The sequence below is a fragment of the Acomys russatus genome, chromosome 5 (genome assembly GCF_903995435.1).
Source record: "Acomys russatus chromosome 5, mAcoRus1.1, whole genome shotgun sequence".
In the NCBI taxonomy this organism is placed as follows: Eukaryota; Metazoa; Chordata; class Mammalia; order Rodentia; family Muridae; genus Acomys; species Acomys russatus.
In genome coordinates, this window is record NC_067141.1 from 75,168,293 (window position 1) to 75,194,302 (window position 26,010).

Genomic DNA, 26,010 nt, shown 5'->3' on the forward strand with positions numbered 1-26,010 from the left:
AAGGTGTAAAGTTGAGAGTCGTGAATAAAATGAAAGTAAAATTCATGAAATGCATACATGAGTGCAATACGTTTAAATGAAACAATTTTTTTTTTGAAGCAGCAGAGAAGTCATAGAAATGAGCAGAATCTAAGAAAGGTAGAATTCATAATATAACTCCGTGTGCGAGGAGATAAATGTCTCAGGTTTGTCACTCCTCCCAAAGGCCACAGAACTTATCCACTGACCTGGTCTATGCAGCTGATCTTCTCGGCAGGGTAAACCGCATAGCCACATCTTGAGCAGGCCTGCACGTTCATGTTTGAAGTGTGGGAGTCAGGGAGAAGCAACCGGCAAGATCAACTACAGCCCTCAGACCTTCCAAACCCCACTGCTCTGAAAATCCCTGGGACGCCGGGAGCCCCCAGAATCCAACTTCCACTCTCTTACGCTGACCTTCTGCCTTGAAGTTTGCAGCTGGTTGGTTTTTAAAGCTGCCACTTACTCAAGGGACAATTTTGGCAACTCCGTCAGCACGCATGCGCCTGAGACAAGGTGAAGGCATTTCAAGCTGACGTGCTTCTCAAAATAGAAAAGTTAAGTCACAGTAGCATCATGTTTATGTGGATAACCAGATCTTGGTGTGTGTGTGTGTGTGTGTGTGTGTAGTCAGACACTTGGGCCTCGTGAATGCTAGCTGTGCTCATACTCCAGAAAAGGAGCCTAAAGAATAGCCATACCCCATGTGCAGAACAAATTAGAAAAGCTGACTGCACCACCTCTGACTAATGCAGACAGAGCAGTCCCCAAAATGGATGAATGAAGAAAAGACATGGCACGAAGGGACGTGACTGCTCCTAGGTATGATGGAGGAGAAAGTTTACGGTAGATAAAAGGGCAAGCACAGCCAGCGGCAGAGGCTTCTGAGGGAGAGTGGGCATAACCTGACTGAGCTGGGCCATGTGGGGAGAGAAGGAAGGGAGGCGGGAGGGCAGAGGAGAACTCAGGTACAGCAGCCAAGAAGAGGCCAAAGGGACAAAAAGGGGCAGATCTCTGTGAGTTCAAGGCCAGCCTGGTCTACAAAGTGAGTCCAAGACAGCCAGGCTACACAGAGAAACCTTGCCTCCGGGGGGCGGAGGGGGGGAGCTTAGTGTCAGGCTTCTGTATCTTGCCCGAGAATATTCCAAAAATCCCTTTCTGTTTATTCTCTTTGGCTCAAAGGTCCTAACAAAAATCTCTCCTCCTGGCTTTGGGAATTGCCCACTGCCTTTGGTCTCTGTTTACAGGCAACCTTCGACTTTTTGAGATGCCCTCTAAAAAATGACACTTCACTTGTGCCCAACAGGACCTGACTTTTTTTTTATATGTCCTCTATCTCCTGTTTAGTCTTAAAACAGTTATTGCCGCCTGGAAATATTAAATATGAATAAATCTTCTGTTCAGAATGGTGTCACCTCCACCAAAATATCACACTATGGTCCATGTTACAACTTCCGTGTTCCAGGGTCTAGAATAAGGCCCGTCCTTGGTGCTCACTAGAGCTAGAAAACATATGGGACAAACTTAATGCTTACACCAAAAATGCCTACAGAGGCCAGATGTGAAGTCCTAGGCAACCGTAGCCCTCAGACAGATGTGTAAGGGTCTCATCCCCAGCAGGCAACATGCCTCAGCCTTGTCAAGAGGGAACAAGCTCTCATCATTGACAAATAGTCTCATCTTTCCATGGAGGCCAGAAATCCGGATCCACATATGAAATTTCCTTTAATTTTAAATAGAACAGGGCTATGGTCAGTACTTTCCCCACAAGTCTGTCAGTCTGTGGCTTAGGGCCTCTCTTCCTGGAGTTAAGGCTGGGTGTGGGGAGGCCAGTCAAGGAAAGGAGGAAGCAGTATGGCCATAATTGGAAACTGAGGTGGGGCTGAGGGTGTAAAGTAGGAATCGGGTGGGGCAGGAGGCTGGCTGTCCTCTCAGTGCTGGGAGGGGCTCAAAGCAGGAACTCCAGGCTCAGCTGCCTCCCACAGAGATACCACAATCCTGGTAGTGGTGGGAAGGGGGGGGGGTCCCCAGCCTGAGCAATGAGAACAGAGACAAGGGGTGCTTTGCTGTCTACCAGACTTCTTGAGCCTGAATTGGGAGTTAGTTGGGAGCCTGAATTTGAGAACGAATCACTTTCACTTACCAAGAAGCTAAGAGCGTCTCTACTGTGCCAAAGGCTGACATATGTCCCTGCTTCTCCATCCACTGTGAAAACGAGGACGGCTGGAGGTAAATGCATCTGGATTGGTTTGTTTCCAGCGCTTCTCCTTCATAAGATGACACACATTGAGGGGTGCTGCAGCTCACACAGTTAGAATTGGGACAGTTTAAGGATGTAGAAGAAAATACTTATTGCAAGACAGACAGCCATCTACGTGACAGATGCTTAGCTTTAAAGTTTATGTCTTGGCAATCCTATCCTCATGAAACAATAGTGGAGGCCTAACAAGTAGCAATTAGTGGATCGATGTCACCACAAAAATGCTGAGGTGTCCCCTCCTTACCCTCTCCTTCTTGCTCCTGTCCCATCTGCCAAGGGATGACGCAGCAGCAAGCCCTTCCCAGATGCTGGTGTCATGCCCTGAGCCAGTCCGCTCTCCAGAGCGATGAGCCAGATGTCATTCATCATAAACTGCTGAACCGTAAGTAGTATTCTAGCTTAGGGAATGGGATAAGACAATAAGCCTAGACCGTCTTTCTCTCTTTTTCTCTCTTAGTCCAAGCTCTGGCCTCTTGGCTCCAGGATTATATCAGGCCACCAAGCCATGGAGCACAGGGGGTTCCTCAGAGAATGGTTCGAATAACATGGGCCTTATCCTAGGTTCTCCAGAAAACAGAGGCTACAGCAAAAACCTGTTTTCAAGGCCGTATTTGGGAGAGGGCTTTCAGAGTTATAATTTAGGAGTCAGAGTGGGGAGGTAGGAAATAAGACAAGACAGATAGTTGGTGTGAGACCGGTCTTCAAGGTGATCACCAGCCTTATCTAAAGTGCTTGGGACCAGAAGTACTTGGAGTTTCAGTTTATATTTTACTTTGGGATATTCACATATGCGATAGCTTAGGTAAATAAGTCTTATGTAAGTATGAAACTCATGCTTCATATACACATTAAACACACAGCTAGAAAATAATTTCGTACCTATTTTTAATAATTTTGTGTATGAAGCAAACTTTCCTGGTGTGGAATTTTCCACTTGTAGCTTCATGTTGGTGCTCACAAAGTTGTGGGTTTTGAATTGGATTTTAGGAACACTTAACCCTATAAAGTGCATTAGCCCATGTGATCTCCACCTTTCAAGGGGGCCACATGTGTTAGTTAGCTTTTTGTTGCTGTGATAGATATCAGAAAGGAGAAAAGATTGTTTGCTTGGAGTTTCAGAAGATTTCTTCTACGGCTGGATGACTCCATTGCCTTGGACCTAAGAGAAGGCAGACACGAGGCAACAAGGGTGTGATGCAGGAAAGAGACTCACCTCACCACAACCAACAAGGGACAGAAGTCGGAAGGACTAGAAAACGGACACATGCTCTGTCTTAGCCACTTTTCTATTTCTGTGAAAAGACACCATAACCAAAGCAAATTAAATTTTCAATTGGGAGCTCACAGTTCCAGAGGGTTAGAGTCCATGTCAGCAGGCTGGTATGGTGCTGATCAGTAGCTGAGAGCTCACATGTAAGACAACCACCATGGGGCGGGAGGGGGAGAGAAAGAAAGAGAGCGAGAGAGAGAGAGACAGACAGACAGACAGAGACACAGAGAGAGACAGAAACAGAGAAACAGAGAGACAGAGAAGGAGACAGGGAATGTACAAACTGGGAATGTAACAGGTTTTTGAAACCTCAAAGCCAGCCCCTAGTGACACATCTCCTCCATAAAGGCCACACCTTCTAACCCTTCCCAAACAGTTCCACTGTCCACCAAGTATTTGATTAAATAGGCCTACTGGGGCCATTTCCATTCAAACCACCATACCCATCAAGAGCATGTCTCCAGTACCATGGTCCTCTTCCATACATCCAAAAAAAAAAAAAAAATGCCCCCACACTCATGCCCATAGCCGAGCCTGAGGTTAACAGTTCCTTGACTGAAGTTCCTTCCTGGGTGACAGTCAAGAAAAGCCATCATGGGGACAAAGAAAGAAGCTCTGATCCTCTCCTTTGCTCTGAGGTCCAAACCTTGTCAGACAGGGCATGGCTGAGGCTCAGGGTAACTTCCTTCTCTGGAAAATTAGGGCAACTGATACTGTAAGTACCAGACAGAGTTGGTCTTGGGGACCTGCACTTCAGAGGGTGCCAAGAGAAGTTACTGACGTCAGAGAGTTCTGTACCACCAGGCGGACTACGAGAACCTGGCACTGAGGACCCACTGCCTCTGCAGGATGCAACAAGCATAGAGACTACAAGCAAAACTTCCTGCCCTGTAAAGTCTCTTTGGCTTCCCACACGTGATGTGAAATGCTAACACTGGGGTAGGAAAACTATGTCAAGGGCACACGTGAATGTCACAGAACAGAGCACATCTGGAGTCTAGAGGCAGCTATGAATTTCCTCTGAGGGAAAGGAAGGGGCTCTGCCTGGGCAGGGGCTTTCCATGCTTCCACCTAGCAGCAGGCTGCCGGTGTCTTAGCAGGGGCTGAGCTTGGGTCTGGGTACAGACAATGGCATTTCTGCTAATCTTGGAGTGTCTCTCCTGGGCTGCTCTGAGGTTACAGTCTGGCCAAAGATACCTTGTGGAGATAGAGAACAGTCACTGTGGTACCCCTGAGAGGTGAGGAGGGGGCTCATGTGCCCTGCAAGTAGGGATAGGAACTACAGGCAGCTTAGCTACCAGAGAAAGCTGTAGGCAACGCCTGAAGAGATGAAGTTAAGAGCAGTTACAAGGCCAGCCCTAGGGGAGCCGCCTGATGGATAAGGCTGGTGACCATCTTAGGAGGGGGAAACCCCCTTTTACATGCCCTTGGTACAGACCATATCTTAGAAGAATTATATGGCTGAGAATTGGGGTATAACTGAGTAGTAGACTGCTCCTCCAAGGCTCTGGGTTCAGTCCATAAAACCACCACAACACAATAAACAAATAGCCAGCAAATTTGAAATAATTATGTGATCCATAGCTGAGGAGACCTAGAAGTGGCATTCAGGAGAGAATAACACTGGCGTTCAAGGTGCCAGAATAGTATTACAGAGGGCAAGCTGTGATGGTCTCTTCCCTTCCGTGTCTCTGGAAGTAACTGGACTTTCTCAGGCCAGCCTTCAAGAAAGAATGGAGAAAAGCTTGCCCTTCATTCCACCCTACCTCTGCAGCTGAGCCAGCTGTGGATCCCCGTATGCCGATGGGTCTTGCATGCTGTAGCATATGGCAGAACCTTCTTGTGGGTGGAGCGTCTATCTTTCTAGGCATCAAGATCCTGGGTCTGTCAGGTGGGCAACTCCTCACACTCTGTCACCAAATGAGCCCTTCCTTATTTCAGAGCTATTCTGAAAACTTCCACATTTCTGGGCTAACCTGGAAAAGTCCAGGTTTACAACTTAGATACATCAGAGTATAGTTTCATTTAATGGGATTCTTCAGGTTTCAAAGGGTTGCCAGTTGAATTACCAAACACACACTCTCCTCCTCCTCCTCCTCCTCCTCCTCCTTCTTCTTCATCGTCGTCGTCATCATCATCTTTGCATGAGCCATGGCTTACACCAACATTTACCTCAACAGTTCAGGGACACCAGCACTGAACAAAAAACGAGGGCAGTCATGTTAAGGATTTTAGTTAGCCCCTCACACTTGCCTGGGTGAGTCTTGACAGCAGAAAGTGCCTGTACCGGCTGAGATTCTGAGATAGTGCTGAAAACCCCAAGGTCAAGGCAAAGCAAACAAAATAGCCCTGGTGACTCTGGAGACTTGTAGGTTCCAGAAGCCAGTATCTCTGCTATGCCTACAACTGCTCTCTCGGATAGTTCCCTTCAGTATGAATGAGTTAGTTAGCTGTTGTGAGGACTCTCCATGGAGGAGAGAAATTGGCAAGTCTCTCCAGATGGAAGCCCAGGGGTGTTTGTGTGTGTGTGTGTGTGTGTGTGTGTGTGTGTGTGTGTGTGTGTGTGTGTGTGTCTGAGGAGACATGACTAGGAACCTGTGGAGTTCACTGTCTGCTTCCTCATACCTAGTCCCTGGTCTCTCCAGATGGAAGCCCAGGGGTGTGTGTGTGTGTGTCTCTGTGTGTGTGTGTGTGTGTCTGTGTGTGTGTGTGTGTGTGTGTCTGAGGAGACATGACTAGGAACCTGTGGAGTTCACTGTCTGCTTCCTCATACCTAGTCCCTGACATAGGAGCCAGCACATCTGCGTGGTTTTGGTGCACTATCCATTCAAGCCGGAGTTTGGGGGTGGAAACTTGCCTAAGAACACGTGGTCTGTGAAGATACCAGACCAGTGTGACAGTTGGTGCGTAGTATAGGGTCAGGATGCGTATTGCTTGAGGGGAAAGGGGAAAAGACAAGGCAGGAGTGCCATCGTTCAGGGCAGGTCAGATCTTTAGGTCAATGTGCTTATAGACAGTTTTGCAGAATGCGCTCTCAGCGGCATCCTTGAAGTTTACACGTTTAAGAACTTGGTTTAGCAGGCTCTCAGGTAAGCGCGAGGGGTGGGGGGGGGGCATTTGCCTAAGTAGCGCAAGAGAGACAGTGCTGGGGAAGGGGTAGCTCCAGTTTGCTGAGCAGTTCTCCTAGAGTGATGCCCACAGCCAACCTTGCAGGGGGTTGGACCTTACACACAGCCAGTTTTTTTTCAGAGCACGTGACAGATTTGCGGCGAGTAGCCCAGGGGTCACATTTCTGGTGGGCAGTTTTGTAAAACCCGCCAGTTCTGTGGGGAGCGCCGCAGTTCCCGCCCGTTGCGTGCTGCAGCGGGGGTTGCTTGAACTTCGCAGAGGGCGGGACGAAGCACGTGGCGCCTCGGGCCGTTTTGCACATAGTCCGCTTTGCAGCGCGTGGCGCCAAAAAGAATCAGGCGGCGACCCGGGCGCAGCCTGAGCGGGGCCGTGAGTGCTTCCCGCGCCGCGGACTCCGTGGAGCGCGCTCTCCCCGCGCGCCCCCAGCTTCCCCGGGGTTGGACGCCCAGCCCCGCCCGGCCCGAGTCCGCCCCGCGTCCGCCCCGCCCGCTCCTCCCCCTCCGTCTCGGAGACTTTTACTTTCGCTTTGCTAAAGCTGCCCTAGACCTTCGCGGAGGATCGCACGCCACCGTGGGCTCCAGCTCGCCACCGTGGGAACGGTAACTCGGGCCACCATCGCGGCTTTCCCGCCCCTCTTCCGCGTGCTTCCTCTGCCTGCGCGTCGTAGCCCCGGGTCCCCCTCCCTCTCGCGGCTCGCGGAAGCTGCTGAGACCGCACGGTGCGCTGCTTGCAAGGCTGGCGCCGAGGCGGGCGGGGGGCTCTCCACACCCCTCTCCATCCCTGGCTTTGCTCTACTTCGTCCTCCCAGCCTGGGGTCTGGCGACATCCGGTTCCATTCCGGATGTAACAGGGAAGGAAGAACGGGTGTGGGACCGTAGATACTGTTGTTTGGCCCCGCAGGGACTACCTTGTTGGACAGGTTTTGGCGCCTGGGCCGTTCAAATGGGAATCTTGGGCGGTCCTGGGTGACTTGTGCTCAGGGAAGGAGGAAATTAGGGTGCAGAGTGTGCGTGAACTAAGCTTCCTTGTTGAGGGACCCTTGCATCAGGGATCTTGCAGAGACTTGAAACTGAAAACCTGGCAGCGACACTTGGTGGTGTGGGCTCCAGGTGACACCTGGCCTTTTTACTCCTTGGGCTTTCTGGTTTATGGGAAAGTAAATTTATTTGTAGGTCCCAATGGTGTTTCTTAAGTAGTTCACAGGTCTTTCTCCTGAGCTGGGCTTTCTGACCAGTCCCTGATTTTCTCTTTACAAGCTGTTTCTTCCTTCAGAGTTTGGCCAGCCTGAATTACAACCCCTTCCATACTGTTAAGGCCCGACCTTCTGGTCTGCCACCGTGCAGCCTTCTGCAGGACATGGGCAAAGTCGCTGGTTATCTAGCATGTGAAGTAATCTCAGGCGACACTGGTATGGAGGGTGCCAGCCTCAGGGCGGTTTCTCTTAGGGAAGAGTTGATTTAGGCAGGAGGTGAGTATGTGTGATGTCTTTGTGCTAGGGAAGCAGGCAAGTTTCCTCAGGAAAATTTAAGTTCAGGTAATGCCCTGACCCACCTCAGGATGATGTCCTTAGACCTGTTCTAGTCGGCTTCCTGTTGCTGTGATAGACACCATGACCAAAAGCAACTTGGGGAAGAAAGGGTTTATTTTATCTGATTGTTGTAGGTCACAGTCCGCCCTTGAGGGAAACCGAGGGAGGTACCTAGAGGCAGGAAAGCTGATAACACGCTCATTGGAGAGCTTTCTTACACAGCCTAGACCCAGCTGCCTATGGGCGGTGCTGCCTATAGTGGGCTGGGCCTTCCCACATGTCAGTCAAGACAGTCCCCCACAGACATGGCTGTGGCTGCAGGCCACTGATCTGGACATCTCCTCAAGTGAGGTTTCCCCTCCAGGTGACTCTAGGTGTGTCAAGTTCACAGTAAAACACCTGTCACTACGCCTGTCAGGTGGGGCTTTGGAAGCCCTCGAGGCAGATGACAGGGCGTGGCCAGACAGATTTTCCTCTCAGCAGCCTCTTGGGAGGAGCCTCAGGGCTCCATTAGAATCACCGACCACGCCCAGTGTCCAGTGCCTTCCTACTGGATTCCTTCTCCTAAGCCTCACCGCCTCTTAGCATCATGTGGCGGGGCCAGCCTTCCCACACAGGAGCCTCTGAGGGATCATTCACACCCGAATCATAACAGCAGGCACCACGCACGGTAAGTCATTGCAAGAGACACCCCAAGTCTCTTTAACAGTGGGCGAGCAGTGTCTCTGTAATGACTGCTCTTTGCAGCATCTGAAAGGGGGACAGGTACAGAAAAGTGATGCCCAGAAGGTCCTGCATGCAACACAACCTAGGTTAAGCATCCCCACCTGGTTACCACCTTGAGTCCTCTGAATGTTTCCAGAACTCCAGTGGGTAGGCACGGGAATAAGGAAACACTGAGTGCGTAACCGTAGGGATTGAAGAGTGAAGTCCACAGCTGCGGATGCAGGGTTGTTGGCAGAAAGGCTTAAGACTCAGATTCCTCCCTTTAAGATGTGTCTTAGCTCCTGGTTCTGGGCATCTGAGTCTCTGGTGGGCTTGCTCTTGCTGGAGGCCTGTGGTGAGGGCGAGAGTGTGCGGTAGAGCGAAGTTGTTCACTTTACGGCCCCCAGAGAGATGCTTTGGGCTTCCAACAGAAGGTGGCGCAGGCGTTGTGAAGAGGACACGGTGGAAAGGCCTCCCACTGGCTCCACTTAGTGCTGACGTTTGTCCGTGGGTGTGAGGCCTCCACTGGGCACTGGCTCTCCCTCCCCTGGCAGTCAATAGCTCCTCAGCCAGGAAGGGTCCCTTCTTAGTCTTCATGCCCGTGATTGTCAGCTCTCTTCAAATACCTGGGATGACCAGCTTAGAAGAAGTAGTTTGCTCTGATGCACCATTTTAGAGGCTCCAGCTCATGATTAACTGGGCCTGTTGCTGTGGGACCTGTGCTGATGTACCACATCCTGGCACGTTGCGGTCAGGGTTTCAACTCACAGGCTGGCAACGGCTGCTTTGGAGTGATTTTGGCTCCTGGTTCAGAAGTCTCAGTCCTCCTGAGGCTGACAGCACCATGGTGACAGAAGTGTTGATTCTGCAAAGTTGCTCTCCTTGTGGCAGCCAGAAAGCAGAGAGAGGATGGCAGGAAGGGTCCAGGGACACACTGTCCTTGGAGGAAACTCTCTAATGGCCTGCTTCCTCCAAGGAGGCCCACCGCCAGAAGCTTCCATCACCCTACTGAAGTAGAGATAAACCTGCTTTTTTGCTTAGATCACAAGTGGGGGACGGGAAAAAGACGTGTGAGAGAGCAGGTGATGTTTATTCCCTTAAAAGTCGAACCCCCCCGGAGAGGGGGGGGGAGATTGGTTGTTAACCAGCTGAAAAACATCCTTGAACAAATTCTAAGAGGAGGTATAAATGTGAGCTAAAAACAAGAGACAGGGCCTTTGGAGACTTGGGATAGTTTTGGCTGTTCATGGCTCTACTTCGAGACTCTCCTAGAGAGAACCACTTGAGGGAAGGGCTCCGGGCTCTGGCTGAAGTTCTGGGTTCTGGTTGCTCCAGGTTCCAGCAGAAGAAATCCTGCTGATTACGCCAGGAGAATCATTCCTGGGAACTCGTATTCTTACGGTTTCATTATTGTATTCTTTAATCTTCTTTTCCTGTTGTTTAGGTTAGTCAGGTTATAAGTGAGGTACTCTTGGTTAATAAGTTTGTAATAAAATATAATTGTTAAGAAAATTGAGCCTACACCCCACTAGCTGGAGACCTTCATTCAACACGTGGATCTGTTGGAGGGGCTGTTTCATTTTGAAGTGATAACAGTGGGATATTCGCCTCATGGCTTAGCTGGTCTCATCATTTCCTCTGAGGACCCATAAGCAATGGGAAGGCTTCCCAGGAGGCCTCACTTTGGGTTGCAGTGCCTCCTGGTGGCAGCGTGCTGGGCACCTTTCAAGGAAGGGGCACACCGGATTCAAACCAGCCCCATCCTTTGTGCAGTTTTTATACTGATTTAGTTTGTGCTATGCAGGTGAGTGAGTTCTGTATTTGGGGGTTGGCTTTTTGACAGATAAAGACATTTTTTTTTTCATCTATCTGTTGCTTTTAAAAGGCTTCTTTTGTTACATCTCCTTAGGGTGATGGGAATATGACATTGTCCTCATAGACTCTGTTATGTACACTTTGGAGAATTTTGATCTCGAGGTGATGGAATCCCTGTTGACAACTACACTTCCAGGTTGTCACCTGGTCTGTGGGGAGTGGCAAAAGCTGTCATTTCTAGGGCAGTATGAGAGCTTCAGTATGTCACAAGGACATTCTCTCTCCCTCTCCCCCTCTCCCAACCTCTCTCCCCCTCTCTCTCCCTCCTTCTCCCCCTCCCTTTCTCCCTCCCTCCTCTCTCTCTCTCTCCTTCTCCTCTCTCTCCCTCTCTCTCTCTCTCTCTCTCTCTCTCTCTCTCTCTCTCTCTCTCTCTCTGATTTACGAATCTCTGGTTTAACCCTTAAGATTCAGTTTGGCCGAAGTCAAGGCTTAGGACAGTGTTGAGGGTAGCGTCTTTTCTGGCAGTTTTAACAGCGCTTTGCCCTGTTAACTTTGAAGATATCCAAGCGTGTACCTTGCTGATGACCCTGCACTCCAAGTGTAGCGAAATCTGTGTGCAGATGCACCAGAAGCTGCTAGGTGTCTTCCATGCCTTGCTTCCTTCTGTGCTGGCACAATCTCTGTTCTTAAGAAACATTTGGGGTCTGATCTGAAAGGTCTGTGTCCTGACCAGTAGGCAGGCTGTGAAGGACAGAAAAACATGGTGGGCATGACTTCCCTGGCCACTGTGGATGTGACCACAGGTTCCTTCCTGACTCAGTTCTGTCTCTACTGCCCAGAACCCAAGTCCTCCCTTTCCGGCTCCCCCTTTCCCCTCCCTCCCCCTCCCCTTCCTCCCTCTCCTGTCTCCTTTCTCTCTCTTTTTAAAAATTTATTTATTTATTATTATGTATACAGCACTCTACCTGCGTGTGCACTTACAGGCCAGAAGAGGGCACCAGACCTCATTCTAGGTGGTTGTGAGCCACCATGTGGTTGCTAGGAATTGAACTCAGGACCTCTGGAAGAGCAGTGTCTTCTGCTGGAAGGTGACTTCATGGTGACACTTCAGCGCTGAAGCCTTTCCAGCTGTTGCTCGGCCATGGCGTCCCTCTCTAGGCCGGGTTTCCCTCTATATGTCCTTCGCTGTCCTGTTCTGGGGCACAAGATATTCCATAAATATCCTATTAAAACAGATCCCACCTTCTTTTCCAAGCAAGTGGAGACATCCTAGGGCTGCCCTGACACGCTGCCCCTGAAGGGTGAGGCCTTCTGGCCTCTGTGCTCAGCTCTAAGACCTATAAAAACTGAAGTGTGCCAGTTGCCTTTGGCTGCTGAAAGTGAATCCCTGGTCTTTTCGTGCAGAGCAGAACAGGATTGGATTTGTGAACAATGATTCCAGTATGGATGCTCCTTGGACCAGCTGTGTCTTGTTTAGCTAAGTCCTTTCCCAGGAGGGTATTCATTTCTCCCAGCCTTCCACTCAATTAATATTTATTTAATAAGCACCTTCTGTGTACCAGATGCCTCTACCACGATGAGTTTATATTGTCCTGCGGGAGCCAAGCAATTAGCAGAGCACAAATAAATGACAAATGCAGGCGCCAAGTAGGCAGGGAATATGGGATAAACAGCCAGGTAGTAAATATTTTTGTGTCTGCTCCCAGAGAGAAAACAAGCAGAGACAGTACATAACCGAGTAGGCTCTACTTAGACAGGTGGCACAGCCCACTGCAGATTGTGAAGGGCCTCACAACCCAAGGAGATGGATTAAACGCAGAAGCTGCCAAGAGTGAGGCTCACTTGAAAATGTGTGTATGTGTGCATGTGTAAATATAGGCCAGAGGTCAACTCAGCTGTCACTCCACAGGGGCCTGCCTGCCTGCCTCCCATCCCCCAGACAGGGTCTTCTCTCATGGGCCTGGAATTCCCAGGTCAGTGAATCTCTGAGGCCCACCTGCCTGCAACCCTGGGACCTGGGGTTACAAGCATGTGCCACCGTTCTGGGGTCACATGCAAATCCTCACCCTTGCGCCTTACTGCTGAGCTATTCCCCGAGGCTTCTTGATGGTTCTTGAGCAGAAATCATATGATGGAAATCCACGTGGGTGGAGCGTGTAAAGCCATCTGTGGTGGAGAACCTCTCTGCCTCGGCGTCAGTGCTGTCTCTGAGGTGTGCTGAGAGATGCCGGGCGAAGAATGCACACCTGTGGCCCGCCAGGAGTTTAGGACGCCTTCCTGATTGTTATGAACTGGGACAGACTTTACAGTTTGTTGTATGCAAGTTTAGCCAAGCCTCGGGAGCTGGAAGAGAAGGGCCAAGGCCAAGGCTTTGCTTTCTTTGTTTTGGTTACTTGGTCTCTGGAAGGAGGCGTCCATTATTATAGTTGGTGCTCTGTTATGTACAGCGGCTCTGGAGCTCAGGTACACAACACTGTTCACCCCTAGGTTTAATTGACTTAAGAGCTGTGTCATGTAGAGAGTACCATTTAAAAACGCCCCAATGCAGAGGACTGCAGTTAGTGAAGTGCAGGCCTTAATTCAATTCCTAAAACCCACACGCAAAGCCAGGAGCAGTGGCACACAGCCGGGACCGCTGGACCCTTGGGGCTCACTGGCTGTCCAGCCTACCGTAAGCCGGGGAGATCAGGCCAGTGAGGGAGCCTGTGTAAAAACACAAGGGGACAGCGTCCAGGGCATGGCATCTGGGGTGGGCCTGTGGCCAACACACACACACACACACACACACGTTCACATCACAAGTCAGAGCTTGGTGCCACTTTGCATCTCTGTCTTCCTCCCAGATGACAGATGATCAGGACTGCCCTGCGGAACTGGAAGAGGTGGGATCTTCGGGTGAAGATGGAGTCGATGCTAAGCCAGACCGCACCCACTTTATCTCAGGACTCCTCTGGTGAGTTTTCTTCTTTGCAGGGCTCATCACCCCTCGGCCACTTGGGCCCGCTTCCCACCTGCCGTCTGTACCCACATACGCGCAGGGCACACTTAGGAGAGGAGGTGTGGGTTGCAAGGGAAGCCTGCATCGGCTCAGTATGACAGAGGGGCCTTCTTGCTTAGGCAAATCCCAGAAGGGGAGCACATGCCGTGGGGCCTCCTGCTCACCAGCTGTGTGTGGAGGGTTAATTCCCAGGAATGGAAGGGTGCTCTCATCAGGGGATGTGCAGGCTGGCACTGGTGACTCCAGTTGGTAAGGAGCGTGGTTGAATGGCAGAATTTGGGTTCTAAGCATAGCAGGTACCAGAGTGACTTGCTTCTTGGGTGAAACTGGCATCACCCATGCTCGGGTCCCTACCTCTCCTGAGTCCGCTTTGTGCTCCACATCTGGCACGTATGAATAACCACACCCTCCTTCATCATCGATGTCATCACACTGAACCCATTTCCGGGAGGTGGCTCCATCATTAATGCCATTTGGTAGTTAGGGAAACTGAGGCGTTAAGAGCTTTCATCACTTACTTTTGTGATGGGCCAACAAATGGTAGTGCTGAGACTACTGTTCAGACTGTACCAGCAGCACTCTCTGCAGGCACGCTTTCTATTTAAAAGGAGGGCTGGGCCAGCGAGATGGCACAGCAAGTAACAGCGGTGGCCACCAGAGTTTGTCCCTGGACCCACATGGTGGAAAGAACTCACTTCCCCCAAGTTGTCATCTGACTCCACATGCACACAATTAAGTAAGAAAATGTCATTTAAGAGGAGAGCTATGGGAGAGCGAGGAACCTGGCACCTTCTTTTGATTAGGGACATGAGTCACATTTCCTGAGTGTCAGACACATCTTACTTCTTCATGGGGGAATCCCCACCCCACCCACAACTTTGCTTTCTGAAGTTTCAGTTGCTCATCAACCATGGCCTGAAAATGTTATTGGAAAACTCCAGAACTGCCCAGGTTGCTGAAGTCTCCTATGAGAATAGACCTTCCGGGCCTGGGGAGGTGTGTTGGTGGGTACCCACTTACCATGCGAGCATGAGGACCAGAATTTAAGTTCCCAGAACTCATGTAGACACTGGGTGGGTGGTGGCCTGCTCCTAATTCCAGCCTTATTTGGCAGAGACAGGGGACTCCACAGAGGGAGTGAGCTGACTAGCTGGATTGTGAGATCCGGGCTTGAGTGTGAAATCCTGCCTCGCCAAAGAAGGCGGAAGAGCCAGGGAGGGTAGTTCCTGACACAGCCTAGGGCTTCATACACACGCCCGCCTGCATCTACTACCACACCCGTGTATTCACACATGTGGACATGCGTGCACATACATGCACACCACATACTTGCATCATATGAAAAAAAAAAAGGGAAAAGAAGAAAGGATCTTGTACTGTGAAATCGTAAAGAAAAGGGGCACATGGGGTGCTGCCTCGCTCACACTACAAGCCTGGCCTCCGGGCATGGTGACTTCACTCCACCGTGGTGGGAAAGACATATGACGATAGGGTTTGGTGTTGCCTGTGGTTTCAGGCACCCATCAGTGGTCCTGGAGCGCATGCCCCACAGGTAACAAGGGACGACAGTGCTCCCTAAGCCATCCCCTCAGACACAGACAGCAAGGGGCATAATGGCTGAGGCTGTACACCGGGCGTGCTCAGGAAGGGAAGAGGGGCAGCTCATACGGTCCCAGATGAAAATAGGACTCAGCAAAGTGGAACCCCAATGCAGCGGGCCTGAGTTTCAGTGGGTGTCATTTGAGTTCAAGAATAAGCTACTGGAGTTAGAGAGAGTACAGCACCCAGCCCTGGGAACTTTCAGAGGCCAGCTGAAATTGGCCCGGGCTAGCCCATTTGCCAGAGAAGGTGCCGTAGAGGAGTGGCCTTCAAGTGTTTAACGTCACATAGTCACACTATAGGCCCCCTTGTACAGTTTAAAGCAGCATGGATACTTGGACGATTGATTACAAAGGATGTTTTATTGATAAACAGTCGGTGGAGTCTTTGGAACTTCTCGGAAGATATGAAAAGAAATTGCGTGGTGACCAGTGACTCTTGAGCACCCTGTCTGTTCGACTGTCCAGTGGATATAAATACAAAGCCTTAGCTGTCCTTATTCGTTAATTGTGTAAGCAACACTGTGGTGGGCAGAACTTTATCCTTGTTTTTTTCCTCTTAAATTTGCCCCTCTCAGCCTCTCTTGTCCCTACGTGCGACCGTGCACACTGGCTGTGCCATCCCGTGTAGGTTTGCGTGCGTTTGAAGGCACCGTTCCATTCTGCTGACTGTGTAAGGAACTCATCCTCAACCAAGTTCCTGTTCCTGCTATTTAATTCTGTTCCCACAAGTTAATTTACACTTGCTCTAAATAAACACGTCAGTAGCAATCTTCTCTTGTCACTCATCAAAATTAGTAAGCAGAAATTATGCCAAATTTGCAGGCTTTTAAAAACTTTTTTTTGTTGTTGTTTTTGCTTTTTAATAGCCAGGCAGTGGTGTGCACACCTTTAATCCCAGTGTAAAAGTAACTTTTATTCTCTAGCTGTAACTGTCATCTCTGAGGCTTACTGCCTTGTCTGCTAACCTAGGCCTAGTCCTGGAGGCTTCTAGCCTCTGTACAGTCCAATCTAGGCCTAGAATGTTTTCAGCCTCCAAGACTCACTGCTTAATAAGCTCACCCTTTCTAGCTCTTTCTGAACTCTGATGGCTGGTTCAACTCAGCTGTCTGGCTCCAAACTCCTATCCAAGCTTACTGGTTCAAACTGGCTTCCCTCAGCTTCTGGCTGAATTGCTCTGCTTGGCCTCAGACTAACTCTGTCAGTCTGCTCTAATCTTCTGCCTCCTCATTCTCGGGGTCTTTCTGTCTCCACCTGTGTCCAGCTTGTTCTCTCTGAAACCTGTCTCTGTAAAACTTTCCTGGTAATTGTCACCTTGCCTCTCAGTTAGATGTCACTTTCAAATGTCAGTGCTCTCTTATACAAACTAACTTTACCTTTATTGTTTGGGATCTAAGGTGTGTGCTAAGGGCATGTCTGTGTTCCAGCCAGAGTAGCCATGTTGCTGGATTAAAATCCCTCTACATCCAAGTACTCAGGAGGCAGAGGCAGGTGGATCTATATGAGTCCCAGGCCACCATGGATCTACAAAGCAAGTTTCAGGACAGCCAGTGCTACACAGAGAAACCCTGTCTCAAAAAACAAAAGCAAAAAGCGTTTCTTGTAGAGGAATATTAATTCAGAACACGGCTGTTCCTGCAAGTGATCACATCCAAAAACCTTCTAGGTCTGTGTGATCCGGCTGGAATACAAACACACCTTTAATCCAGGAGACAGAGGCAAACAGATCTGAGTTCAAGGCCAGTCTGGTGTAGAGCAAGTACCAGGTAAAGAAAAGTTTAGATCCAGGCGTGGTGGTACATGCCTTTAATCCCAAACAGTGGTAAAGATAAGTTTGTAGAAGGAAGCACCCATGTTTGAAAATGATGTCTAATTGAGTGGCAGAAAAGGTGATGAGTCAGAGAAGATTTGACAGACTAGGATATGCCCAACTCTCATGAGAAGAGAGAGGGAAGGGAAACTACTTAAGAGGCAGTTTATTTGTTTTTAACCAGGACAGTAATGGAGAGATGGGAAGCAGAGAGAGAAAACTCGGGTGAAGGCAGAATGAGCCAGAAAATGAGAAGAAGCCAGAAAATTAGAGCAGATTGCTGAGTTGGTTTGAGGCCAAGCAGAGCAATTGAAGCCAGATTGAATAAGTCAGCTGGGAGAAGAGTTTGAGCCAGAACAGCTGAGTTGAACCAGCCATCCCAGAGCTCAGGAAGAACAAGTAAGGGTGAGCTCATTAAGCAGTGAGTCTCAGAGGCTGGAAACCTTCTAGGCCTAGGGTAGATTATACAGAGGCCAGAAGCTTCCAGGACTAGGCCTAGGTTAGCAGAAGAAGGCAGTAAGCCTCCTAGACAGCAATTGAGGCAGGAGAATGAAAGTTACTATTAAAGTTTCTTTTTCCTTTTTTCGTTTTTTGAGACCAGGCCTTGACATTTATTACTTTACAAAGCTGCATATTTATCTTGCTTTCTGACTCTGCACTTGTGCCCTCAATACTTTCAGAATGATTTTCTGCCCCTCAATAAGGAAAGCCCTCTTGATCCTGTCAAGGATGCACTTAGCCCCACGTGTCCCTTGTGAGGTGACTTGGGCCTTTTGTAGCATGTAGAAATGGTCCTGCTGGTTACACAGTAGAGGTGAGAGGGTGGCAGAGGGGAGAAGGATGTGGTGTCACATGCTTAAGGAAGGATGTGGTGCCACATGCTTAAGGACTGGAAGGACCCACACAGGTACAAGTTGAGGATCTGGCCATGGATTTGCTTAAAGCAAATGGCTAAGGCCTTTGGGAAGACTGAGAATTATGCTTGAAGACCTTGGCATAAGCCCCGTTGTTTGGTAAAATGAGATGCCAGCTGTGGTATGCCCCCTCCACCTTTGGGAAGTGAGCGAGCTGATGTCAACACCAGCGCTCGTGTTACCAAAGCGAACGCTTCAGTTTGTCATTGCATGCTATCTGAATTGTGTGCCGCTTCTCTTAAATGCTGATTTTGTTGCATCGCGTGTGAGACAGGGCTGTTGAATTATTGAACAATTCTAAGTGAAAATGAATGACGATTTAATGTCATATTCTCCTCGGTTGTGAAATGTTAGTTTATTTTCTCAGCCTCCTTTCGGCATCTGACTCTTTAAGTCAGGGCTTCTTAAAGTCTTTCCATTTATGACCCAAGAATTTTGTGTGTGCACGTGTGCGTGTTCTTGCATGCGTGTGTGTGCACATGTGCTTGCACACATGTGTGCTTGTACATACATATTTGTGTTTACTAACAAACTGTCAAGAAACTGACTTTAAGGCTGGTGAAATGGCCCAGTGGCTCAAGTGCATAGCCCAGAAGCACAAGGACCTGAGTTCAACAGCACTCTTCTCAGTTGCCATCTATGGGAATAAATGCAAATGTAAATAAAGTGCAGCTAGGATTTCACCAGGTATGGTGTCATGCACTTAAAGTCTCAGGTCTAGAGAGATAGAGACATGCAGATCCTTGGGACTACTTGGTGAGTTACAGCCTCAGAAACCAAGTTAGTGGATCCTGAAGAATATTGCCTGAGGTTGCCCTCTGCCTTACACACACACAGACACACACACACACACACACACACACACACACACACACACACACACACCCCTGGGCACACATAGTGCACATACCCACACTCATACATTTAAAAATAATTTCTTTAAAATAACTCATTGGAATAATGCAGCTTTACTGTTTATCAAAGTTGGAAGTGAATCTGCACTAATGAGATAAATGCCCTTGATTATTTTTACACGATCTGGGTGTGGTCACCCACGCCTCTGGTCCCAGCCTTTGGGAGGCAGAGGAAGGAGGATCCCTGCGCATGAGGCCAGCCTGGTCTCCAGAGAGAAACCCTGTCTCAAAACACCAGACAACAGAAAGAAAGAAACTTAGCTGGATATTTGATGTGACAGGACCTAATAGGTCTTCAGAGTTCGTGAGAGTTGGGGTGTGGGTTTTAAAACTCTCAAGGCTGGGCTGGAGAGATTGCTCAGTGGTTAAGAGCATGGTTTGCTCTTCCAGAGGTCCTGAGTTCAATTCCCAGCAACCACATGGTGGCTCACAACCATCTGTAGTCAGATCTAGTGCCCTCTTCTGGCCTGCAGGTGTACCAGGCAGAGGATTGTATACATAAAAAATAAATCTTTTAAAAAAAAAAATAATAAAACTCTCAAGGCTAAAAATGCCACTTTCCTAAGTATAGCACAAAATTGCCCAAGTACATACATGCATGGTAATTGTAGAAACGGTTGGAAATTCTGTTCAAATCCAAGCTAAAAATTCTTTTTATGAAACTCAGAACAGTAAGTCACATAGCAGTTTCAAACATTCCAGCACAATCCAGTCTAAAGGTACACTCCTGAGTGCTGGGGTTAAAGGTGTGCACGCAGCGTCAAGCAGTCTCAGGGAACCTGAAAGCCCAGCATCACTAGATGTGCAGGTGCTCTGGGGGCGTGGCCAGCCCCTCAGGATATCCCTAGCCACACAGGGCGTGTGCCTTCCCTCCCCATCCAAACCTCATCTCAGCTTTTCATCAGATAGGATAGTGGAAGAAGGCAGTAGCACCCCACAAATGTCCCTAGTTAAGATCTGAGTCACCCCACTCACTTTCCCTGGAAGGGTGGAAGAACCTCCAGAGTTTAAGGCCTTCACATCCTCTTGTCTTTTTGCACTATGGCCACTAGATGGCAGGACTGCATTGTTTTATTCTATTTCAGTGCCCGGGGTCCTTAATAATCCAAACTGCCCTTTACCTAAAGTGTATATATTAAAATGTTGCTCTTTCTAATTGCTAAAAAGTACTTATTAAACACATAAAAGCACAAGAGGAAAAAATACCAAAGATGGTTTTAAGACTCAGTGTGGCTCTTAAGCTCTGCAGAAGAATCAGTAAGACAGTCTACCTTAAATAGGGACCATAGTTTGGACTGGGGCCCTGTGGACCCTGAAGGGAACCTTTCTGAACACCACACGGCAGTGGCTCTTGAGCAGCCAGAGGTCAGCTGTAGTCTGTGTGAGCCATGCTGTCCCCGCACTGGGCATGAGTTAAGTTTCCGTAAAGTGCTTGGGCACAGCCACAGAAAATAAAACCTAATTGCTGAACTATAGACCAAGAGGCTGGGCAAGGCCTGAGGAGAGGACCTAGAATTTGAGTTTTCAGGGCAGACAAGATGGAAATGGTTGGACCAGGCCAGTGACAGGTTCCTCCTGGAAGCCTCCAGGTAGGCAGGGATGGTGGTGATGGAGCGAGCACCACTGGGGGGCCAGACCTTAGAGCAGCCTGCCCACCCCTGGAAAACACTGCATTCATTCCAATATGTCACCTGCAGAATCAAAAGCTTGAGTGAGGCTCACACAGGGTCAGAATTCAAGAAGCTGCTGCAGAGCAGTGAACAGACTTCACACGTGTCGATCTCCTGGGCTTCTCAGGCCCCCGCAAGTCCCATCTCCTCACTGAGGAAGAGGACAGGGGCAAAGGCTGCCTCTCTGAATCTGATAAACTCCCTGTTCTGCAGGCCACATGGCTTTTCCAGCCTCCGCCCCCTGGGGAGCATTTAATAAATGCCGCTTGGTTATAATTCCTTTCCTCATCCTGTGGTTTGGGTTTCTCCGCTAGCATGTGTTATATATTATATAAACAGGTCCCTATTTAAAAATGTGTTGCTTGTGTAATTATAAGAACGATCAGGTGCCTGCCTTTCACTCGGGGGAAAAGGAGGAAAGTGCAGCGGAAACAGTGCTTGGAATTAATAGACAAGAAAGATGAGGCCAGAGTGTCCCCTGTTCCAAAGACTGTGTGCTAATTCAAGCATGCTGGAGCCTGTTCCCATGAAGGCAGAGGCACTTGATCAGAAGAGGCCAGGACTGAGAGCCGTAACAGATAGGAACATTAAATTATACCCACAGCATTTAGTTATATATATATATATATGTATGTATGTATGTATGTATGTATGTATGTATGTATGTATGTATTTCCGTTGAGTTCTAGAATGCTGGATGCCTGCATCCCAGTTTTATTTTAAAATAATAAAGATTTGCTGCTGACACTCAAAGGTCTCCTGTAAAATGCCAGTGGAGGTCCGGTGGGATCGGCCAGCCTGCGTTCACTTCCTGGCTGGGTCTCTCTCTAGCTGAGAGACTGTGGGAACCGTGTGGTCAGCTTGGCCCCCATTTCTCCTCACTCCTCACTCCTCACTCCTCACTCCTCACTCCTCACATGCTGTGGGCCAAGTGGACTAAGGCAGCCCAGCTCTTAGGTTCCCAAGGCAGCAGACTCTGGAGGGAAGCCCCCTCACGAGGTGATTTCTCAGACTTGTTTCGGTATGAAGGAGGAAAATAGGACCAGTGACATGGAGTTTAGCCCATCGTCACCAGCAGGACCACAGCGAAGATGCAGGCAGCGCCCCCAGCCACACGTCAAGTGCCACCCACACTGCTGGCATGGAGCAGTTCAGTCACACCAGTCCACCCACAGCACAGCTTTTTTTTTTTTTTTTTCCTTTCACCCAACAGGACCAGAAAATGAATTTTTCATGCACACCACTCTCTTTCTGCATCACTTCAGCTAAGGGATGGTGTGTGGACAGCTGCTACCGTGGGGCTGGCAGTTACTCTCCAGGAAAGAGAACCAAGGGCACCTGTCAGGAACATTGAGCCACAGATCACTGGCTCATGGTCCCAGAGCCCAGAAAGTAAGAAGCTATCACTCTTACACATGTGGTACCCAGCCAGGTGCTTTTGGTTCATATTTACCCATAGGAGAAAAATATAAAGGAAATATGAAAAGGAAAGTAAGTAATCAGATTTCAAATTGCCTTTGTCTGTTTTCTGTTACTATAACAGAGTACCTGAGACAGGGTAATTTACCCAAAACAAGTTGATTTGTGTTCATGGTACTTAGGGATGGGATGCTAGCACAGGATGCTAGCATCATCCCAGCCTGTGTAAGGACAGTGTGCTGTTCCCACTGTCATAAGAATTAGCCAGGTCCCTAGAGAACTGCGTTGTCACCTCTCGAAGGTCTTACTGCCCCCTAATAATTCCGTTGTTAAGTGTGTGTTTGGGCCAGGACAAAACACATCCACACAGGGATACAAGCTTAAAATAGCACTAGTAACAGAAAAGACAGCCTGCCGTCTCTGAAATAAACCAGTGGTCTTGTGTAACAAACTGTTTTACGGTGCTACATGACTGAACCCAAGCTTGCCAACATCTGTCCAGCGGGGGTCCTGGTGGTGAGTGTACATGTTGTCCAGCAGGAAGTGAAAAACATGCAGCGCTCACGGCTGCAGGGTCTAGAGCTGTGACTCAGCAGATAGGGACATTTCCCAGCAAGCCAGAGGACCAGAGTCGATGCCCAGAGCCACACTCAGTGGAAGGAGAGAACTGACTCTTGTAAGTTGTTCTCTGACCTCCACAGGCATACCATGGCATGCACACCACACACACCATGCACACCACACACACGGGCTGAAGATGGTGGGCCCATCTGGACCCTGGATCCTTCAGATATCCGCACACCTTATCTTCCGCCCTACCTATCTGCTATTTGAATAGAATTCTTTACATCTGTTTCCTCCCCCGAGTGATATTTTTCTTAGGTCTTTGGATACTTTTTATTGTCGTCGTCGGTCTGTCCCTCTATCCTTCTTTGGTCGGGAGAAAGAAAGGAAAGAGAGACGTGAAGGTTCACGGTTAGCGAAAAGGGATCTGTTCTCTCTTTCAACTCTGGGACGTGCACCTTGCTGCCCTGCATCTGTGTTTTGCAAAGTGAAAGTTGTACAGGGCTGAGGATGGCAGGTGGCCTCGGAGCACCTGTGGCCACCCCCACCCTCATCACCAGTGTCCCCTTTCAGTGCCTGTGACACTAGGCCAGCCCCTGGGGGAGCTGCTGAGCTCTGTGCCTCTGGGTCCTTCATGTCTGCACTTTCCCAGTTGCCTTTGGAAGGTTGGGACTGGGAGGCATGGCGGCTTCTGGGTCATTCCTTTATGCAAGACCCCCGGCAGCCTGTCGCCAACAGCGTCTGTTACTTCTGACCCGAGCTTGACCACCTCAGGAGCCCGGCTGGGCTGGGGGGACCACCCAGGAGCTCACTTCCTATTTTTGCTCATTTACAAACTTTTGCGGTTTTTCCAGATTGTGTTCCTCACAGCCTGTTGTAGACAGGCTCTCCGTGCGTGTGTGAACATGCTTGGGCAGGCATACTTGCCTTGTCCTCTCACAGAGCTGTGGCACGCTTCGTTCTGTTGACGGCCTTTCGTTCGGCCATCCACCTGTCGTTTTGTTTTCCATTCTCGAAGATAACCTGCTGGCTGCATGTTTGTGGAAGTCCGGGTCCCCTGACCCGTACCCCCTCCTCCCCCTTTGGATCTAGTACTTGGCACTCTGTCCATAGGGAGCTATCCCTGGGATGGGGTGGGGGGCCTCCGTGTGCAGGCTGCTTGTTTCTGCCTGTCAGCAGGGAAGCCAGAGGCCAGTGTGACCTTCCCAGCTCCAGCTTGAATGTCCTATGGAAAACTCCAGCGGGCAGCTCTGCTGATTCAGTCCCAGGCTGCAGCCTCTGCCAGCCTCCTGTCACCAGCTGAGCGCCAAGCATGTTGAGTTTTTACTACTACCGAGAAGAAGGCAACTCACTCCCAGTGGTCTCAGGAGGAAGCCTGCTCTTGCAGAGAGGATTGCTCCCTGACGGGGATACCAGGTACCTCTCCGCTCGCCCCTTTTAGCGCCCTGGCCTGCCTTTCCTGTGGTATGAAGAGACTGTAGGGATGCCCTCTGTTGGAGTGTTCAAACCATGAATGAATCATCCTCAAAATATTTAGACAAAGCAGCTACGAAAGCCAGAGCCCTGGTTCCAATTGCAACAGCAGCTGGGAGCTGTGTGCCTGGTGATGTGTTTACTGTGTGCTGAGGGATGTCTGCGGGATGGGCTACTGGGAATCCTGCTCAGGGGAGCACTTTAGAAAATAAATAGGCATGGCTTTGTGTGCTTGTATTCCCTTCCAAATGTAGAAAGGCATAATTCACGTTTTGAGCCGCTCAGGGGATCTGTAAGAGGGATAAAACCTGTATTTATCTACTCCAGTGATAGGGAAAATTATACTGGCACCCAGAGTGGATTGTAAAAGTCTACAGTGCTCTCTGAGGTTCCTCGCTTCCTAGTCAAGTAGACAGACTACTTTTTTTTTTTTTTTTTTTTTTTTGATCCCATAATGTTGTTTGATAACAGTTAACAGTTGCTGGAGCTCCTTCACGCAGCCCCTTTTATAGATATAACCTACAGGGTTTATGTTGTCATCATCTTTTTTTTTTTTTTAACTCTTAAGAATGACTGAGCTGGCCTCACACTGAGATGTGAGGCCGCCAGAGATGACCTTCTGCTTGAAAAGCCGGGATAATCCGATTCCTTCCTAGTAATGGATGCTGGTGTTATCTGTGTTCCCGGAAGAGTCCCGTGCCTGTCTGGGCTATAAAGAAAGTGGTACTTGGCTATGTCAGCGGGCAGCCCCGCATCAAGAAGCAGGAAGGATGGTTAGGCAGCCCCGACTTCCCCCTGCGGTTTGTCCTTCCCAGGGCATCTCAGCGCATCCTTCTGCAAATTGCGTAAGTCAGTCTACCAGGATGTCAGCATTGGTTGTGATCCTGCTTGCACAGTGATTTAGTGGCCAGATTTTTTTTTTTTTTAATCTGCAGCCAATTGTGGAACACTCAAGCCTTTAAGAGGATTAAGAACTCTTAATTCACTAGTCTGATTTATCCTGGATTTTGCACTTAAATATGACAGCCTCCAAGCAAGAATTCTGTGTTTCCTGGGAAAGCCTTCTGAATGTATAAAGGGCCAAGAAACAGTTAGATTTATCAGCAGAGAATAATAAAAGGAGATGAAGAGATGGAGGGTGTGTGTGTGTGTGTGTAGAAAGTGATAGAAGCTGGCTTACAAAGTACTCAGCCAGGGGCCTGGGGAGATGGCATAGATGGGAAAGTGCCTGCTGTTCCACGGTGGACCTGAACTCGGATCCCCAGCAGCTGTGTAAAGTCTGGGGACCTAGGCTTATGCTACTAACCACAGCATCAAGGGGTGGGAGCAGGCAGATCCCCCTGGGGCTTTGCTAGTCAGCCAACCTAGCTCAGAGGACAGCTGCAGGGTCAGGAGAGACCTGGTGACACGAGGTAGGTAGGTGGTAGGTAGGTAATAATAATACGTAAGTAGGCAGGTAGTAGATAGGTAGGTAGGTAGATGGATAGATAGATATAGATAGATAGATATAGATAGATAGATAGTTTGATAAGGTGGATGTGATAAAGGACAGCAGCAGACACGACCTGTAGCTTGCATATTTGTATACACGGGCGAAGGTGGCAGCACACACACACCCTTCTACACACTCACAGAAGAAAGCCCATGGCTAGTGTTCTGCTGGGCCTTTCTTTGTGTCTCTCAGACGTCATGGGGCGATGACTGCTAATTGACTGTGGAAAGCCTGAGACTTGAGATGTACCCGTGTGTTTGTTCATAATGACAAGTGCCTTGAGATGTTTTTGCACCATTCATACCCTTTGTCAGATTCAAAGAAAGACTCCCGTCCCTTGACCTTGACCCTGCCTTGGGACCTGCCCAGCCCAACGCTGTGGGGTCCATAAGACCACAGCCCTTGTGTTCTAGCTCAGGGCAGGGAGTAGAGC

General features: G+C 49.3%; 2 protein-coding genes across 4 annotated transcripts in view; one reads left to right on the top strand and one right to left on the bottom strand.

The window, feature by feature from the left end:
• Nrap (nebulin related anchoring protein) overlaps positions 1–486 on the bottom strand; it is a 74,275-nt gene extending 73,789 nt beyond the window's left edge. For both annotated transcript variants that reach the window (XM_051146835.1, XM_051146834.1), the window contains exon 1: positions 228–486. In XM_051146835.1, the coding sequence (XP_051002792.1) occupies positions 228–299 (72 nt within the window). In that variant the 5' untranslated portion in view covers positions 300–486. The remainder of the gene's footprint in view (positions 1–227) is intronic.
• Positions 487–7,143: 6,657 nt separating this feature from the next.
• Casp7 (caspase 7) overlaps positions 7,144–26,010 on the top strand; it is a 37,717-nt gene continuing 18,850 nt past the window's right edge. The window contains exons 1-2 of one of the 2 annotated variants that reach the window (XM_051146837.1): positions 7,144–7,276; positions 13,569–13,678. In XM_051146837.1, the coding sequence (XP_051002794.1) occupies positions 13,569–13,678 (110 nt within the window). In that variant the 5' untranslated portion in view covers positions 7,144–7,276. Of the gene's footprint in view, positions 7,277–7,376; positions 7,396–13,568; positions 13,679–26,010 lie in introns of those variants that run through there. The other variant, XM_051146838.1, reaches the window with a different exon arrangement.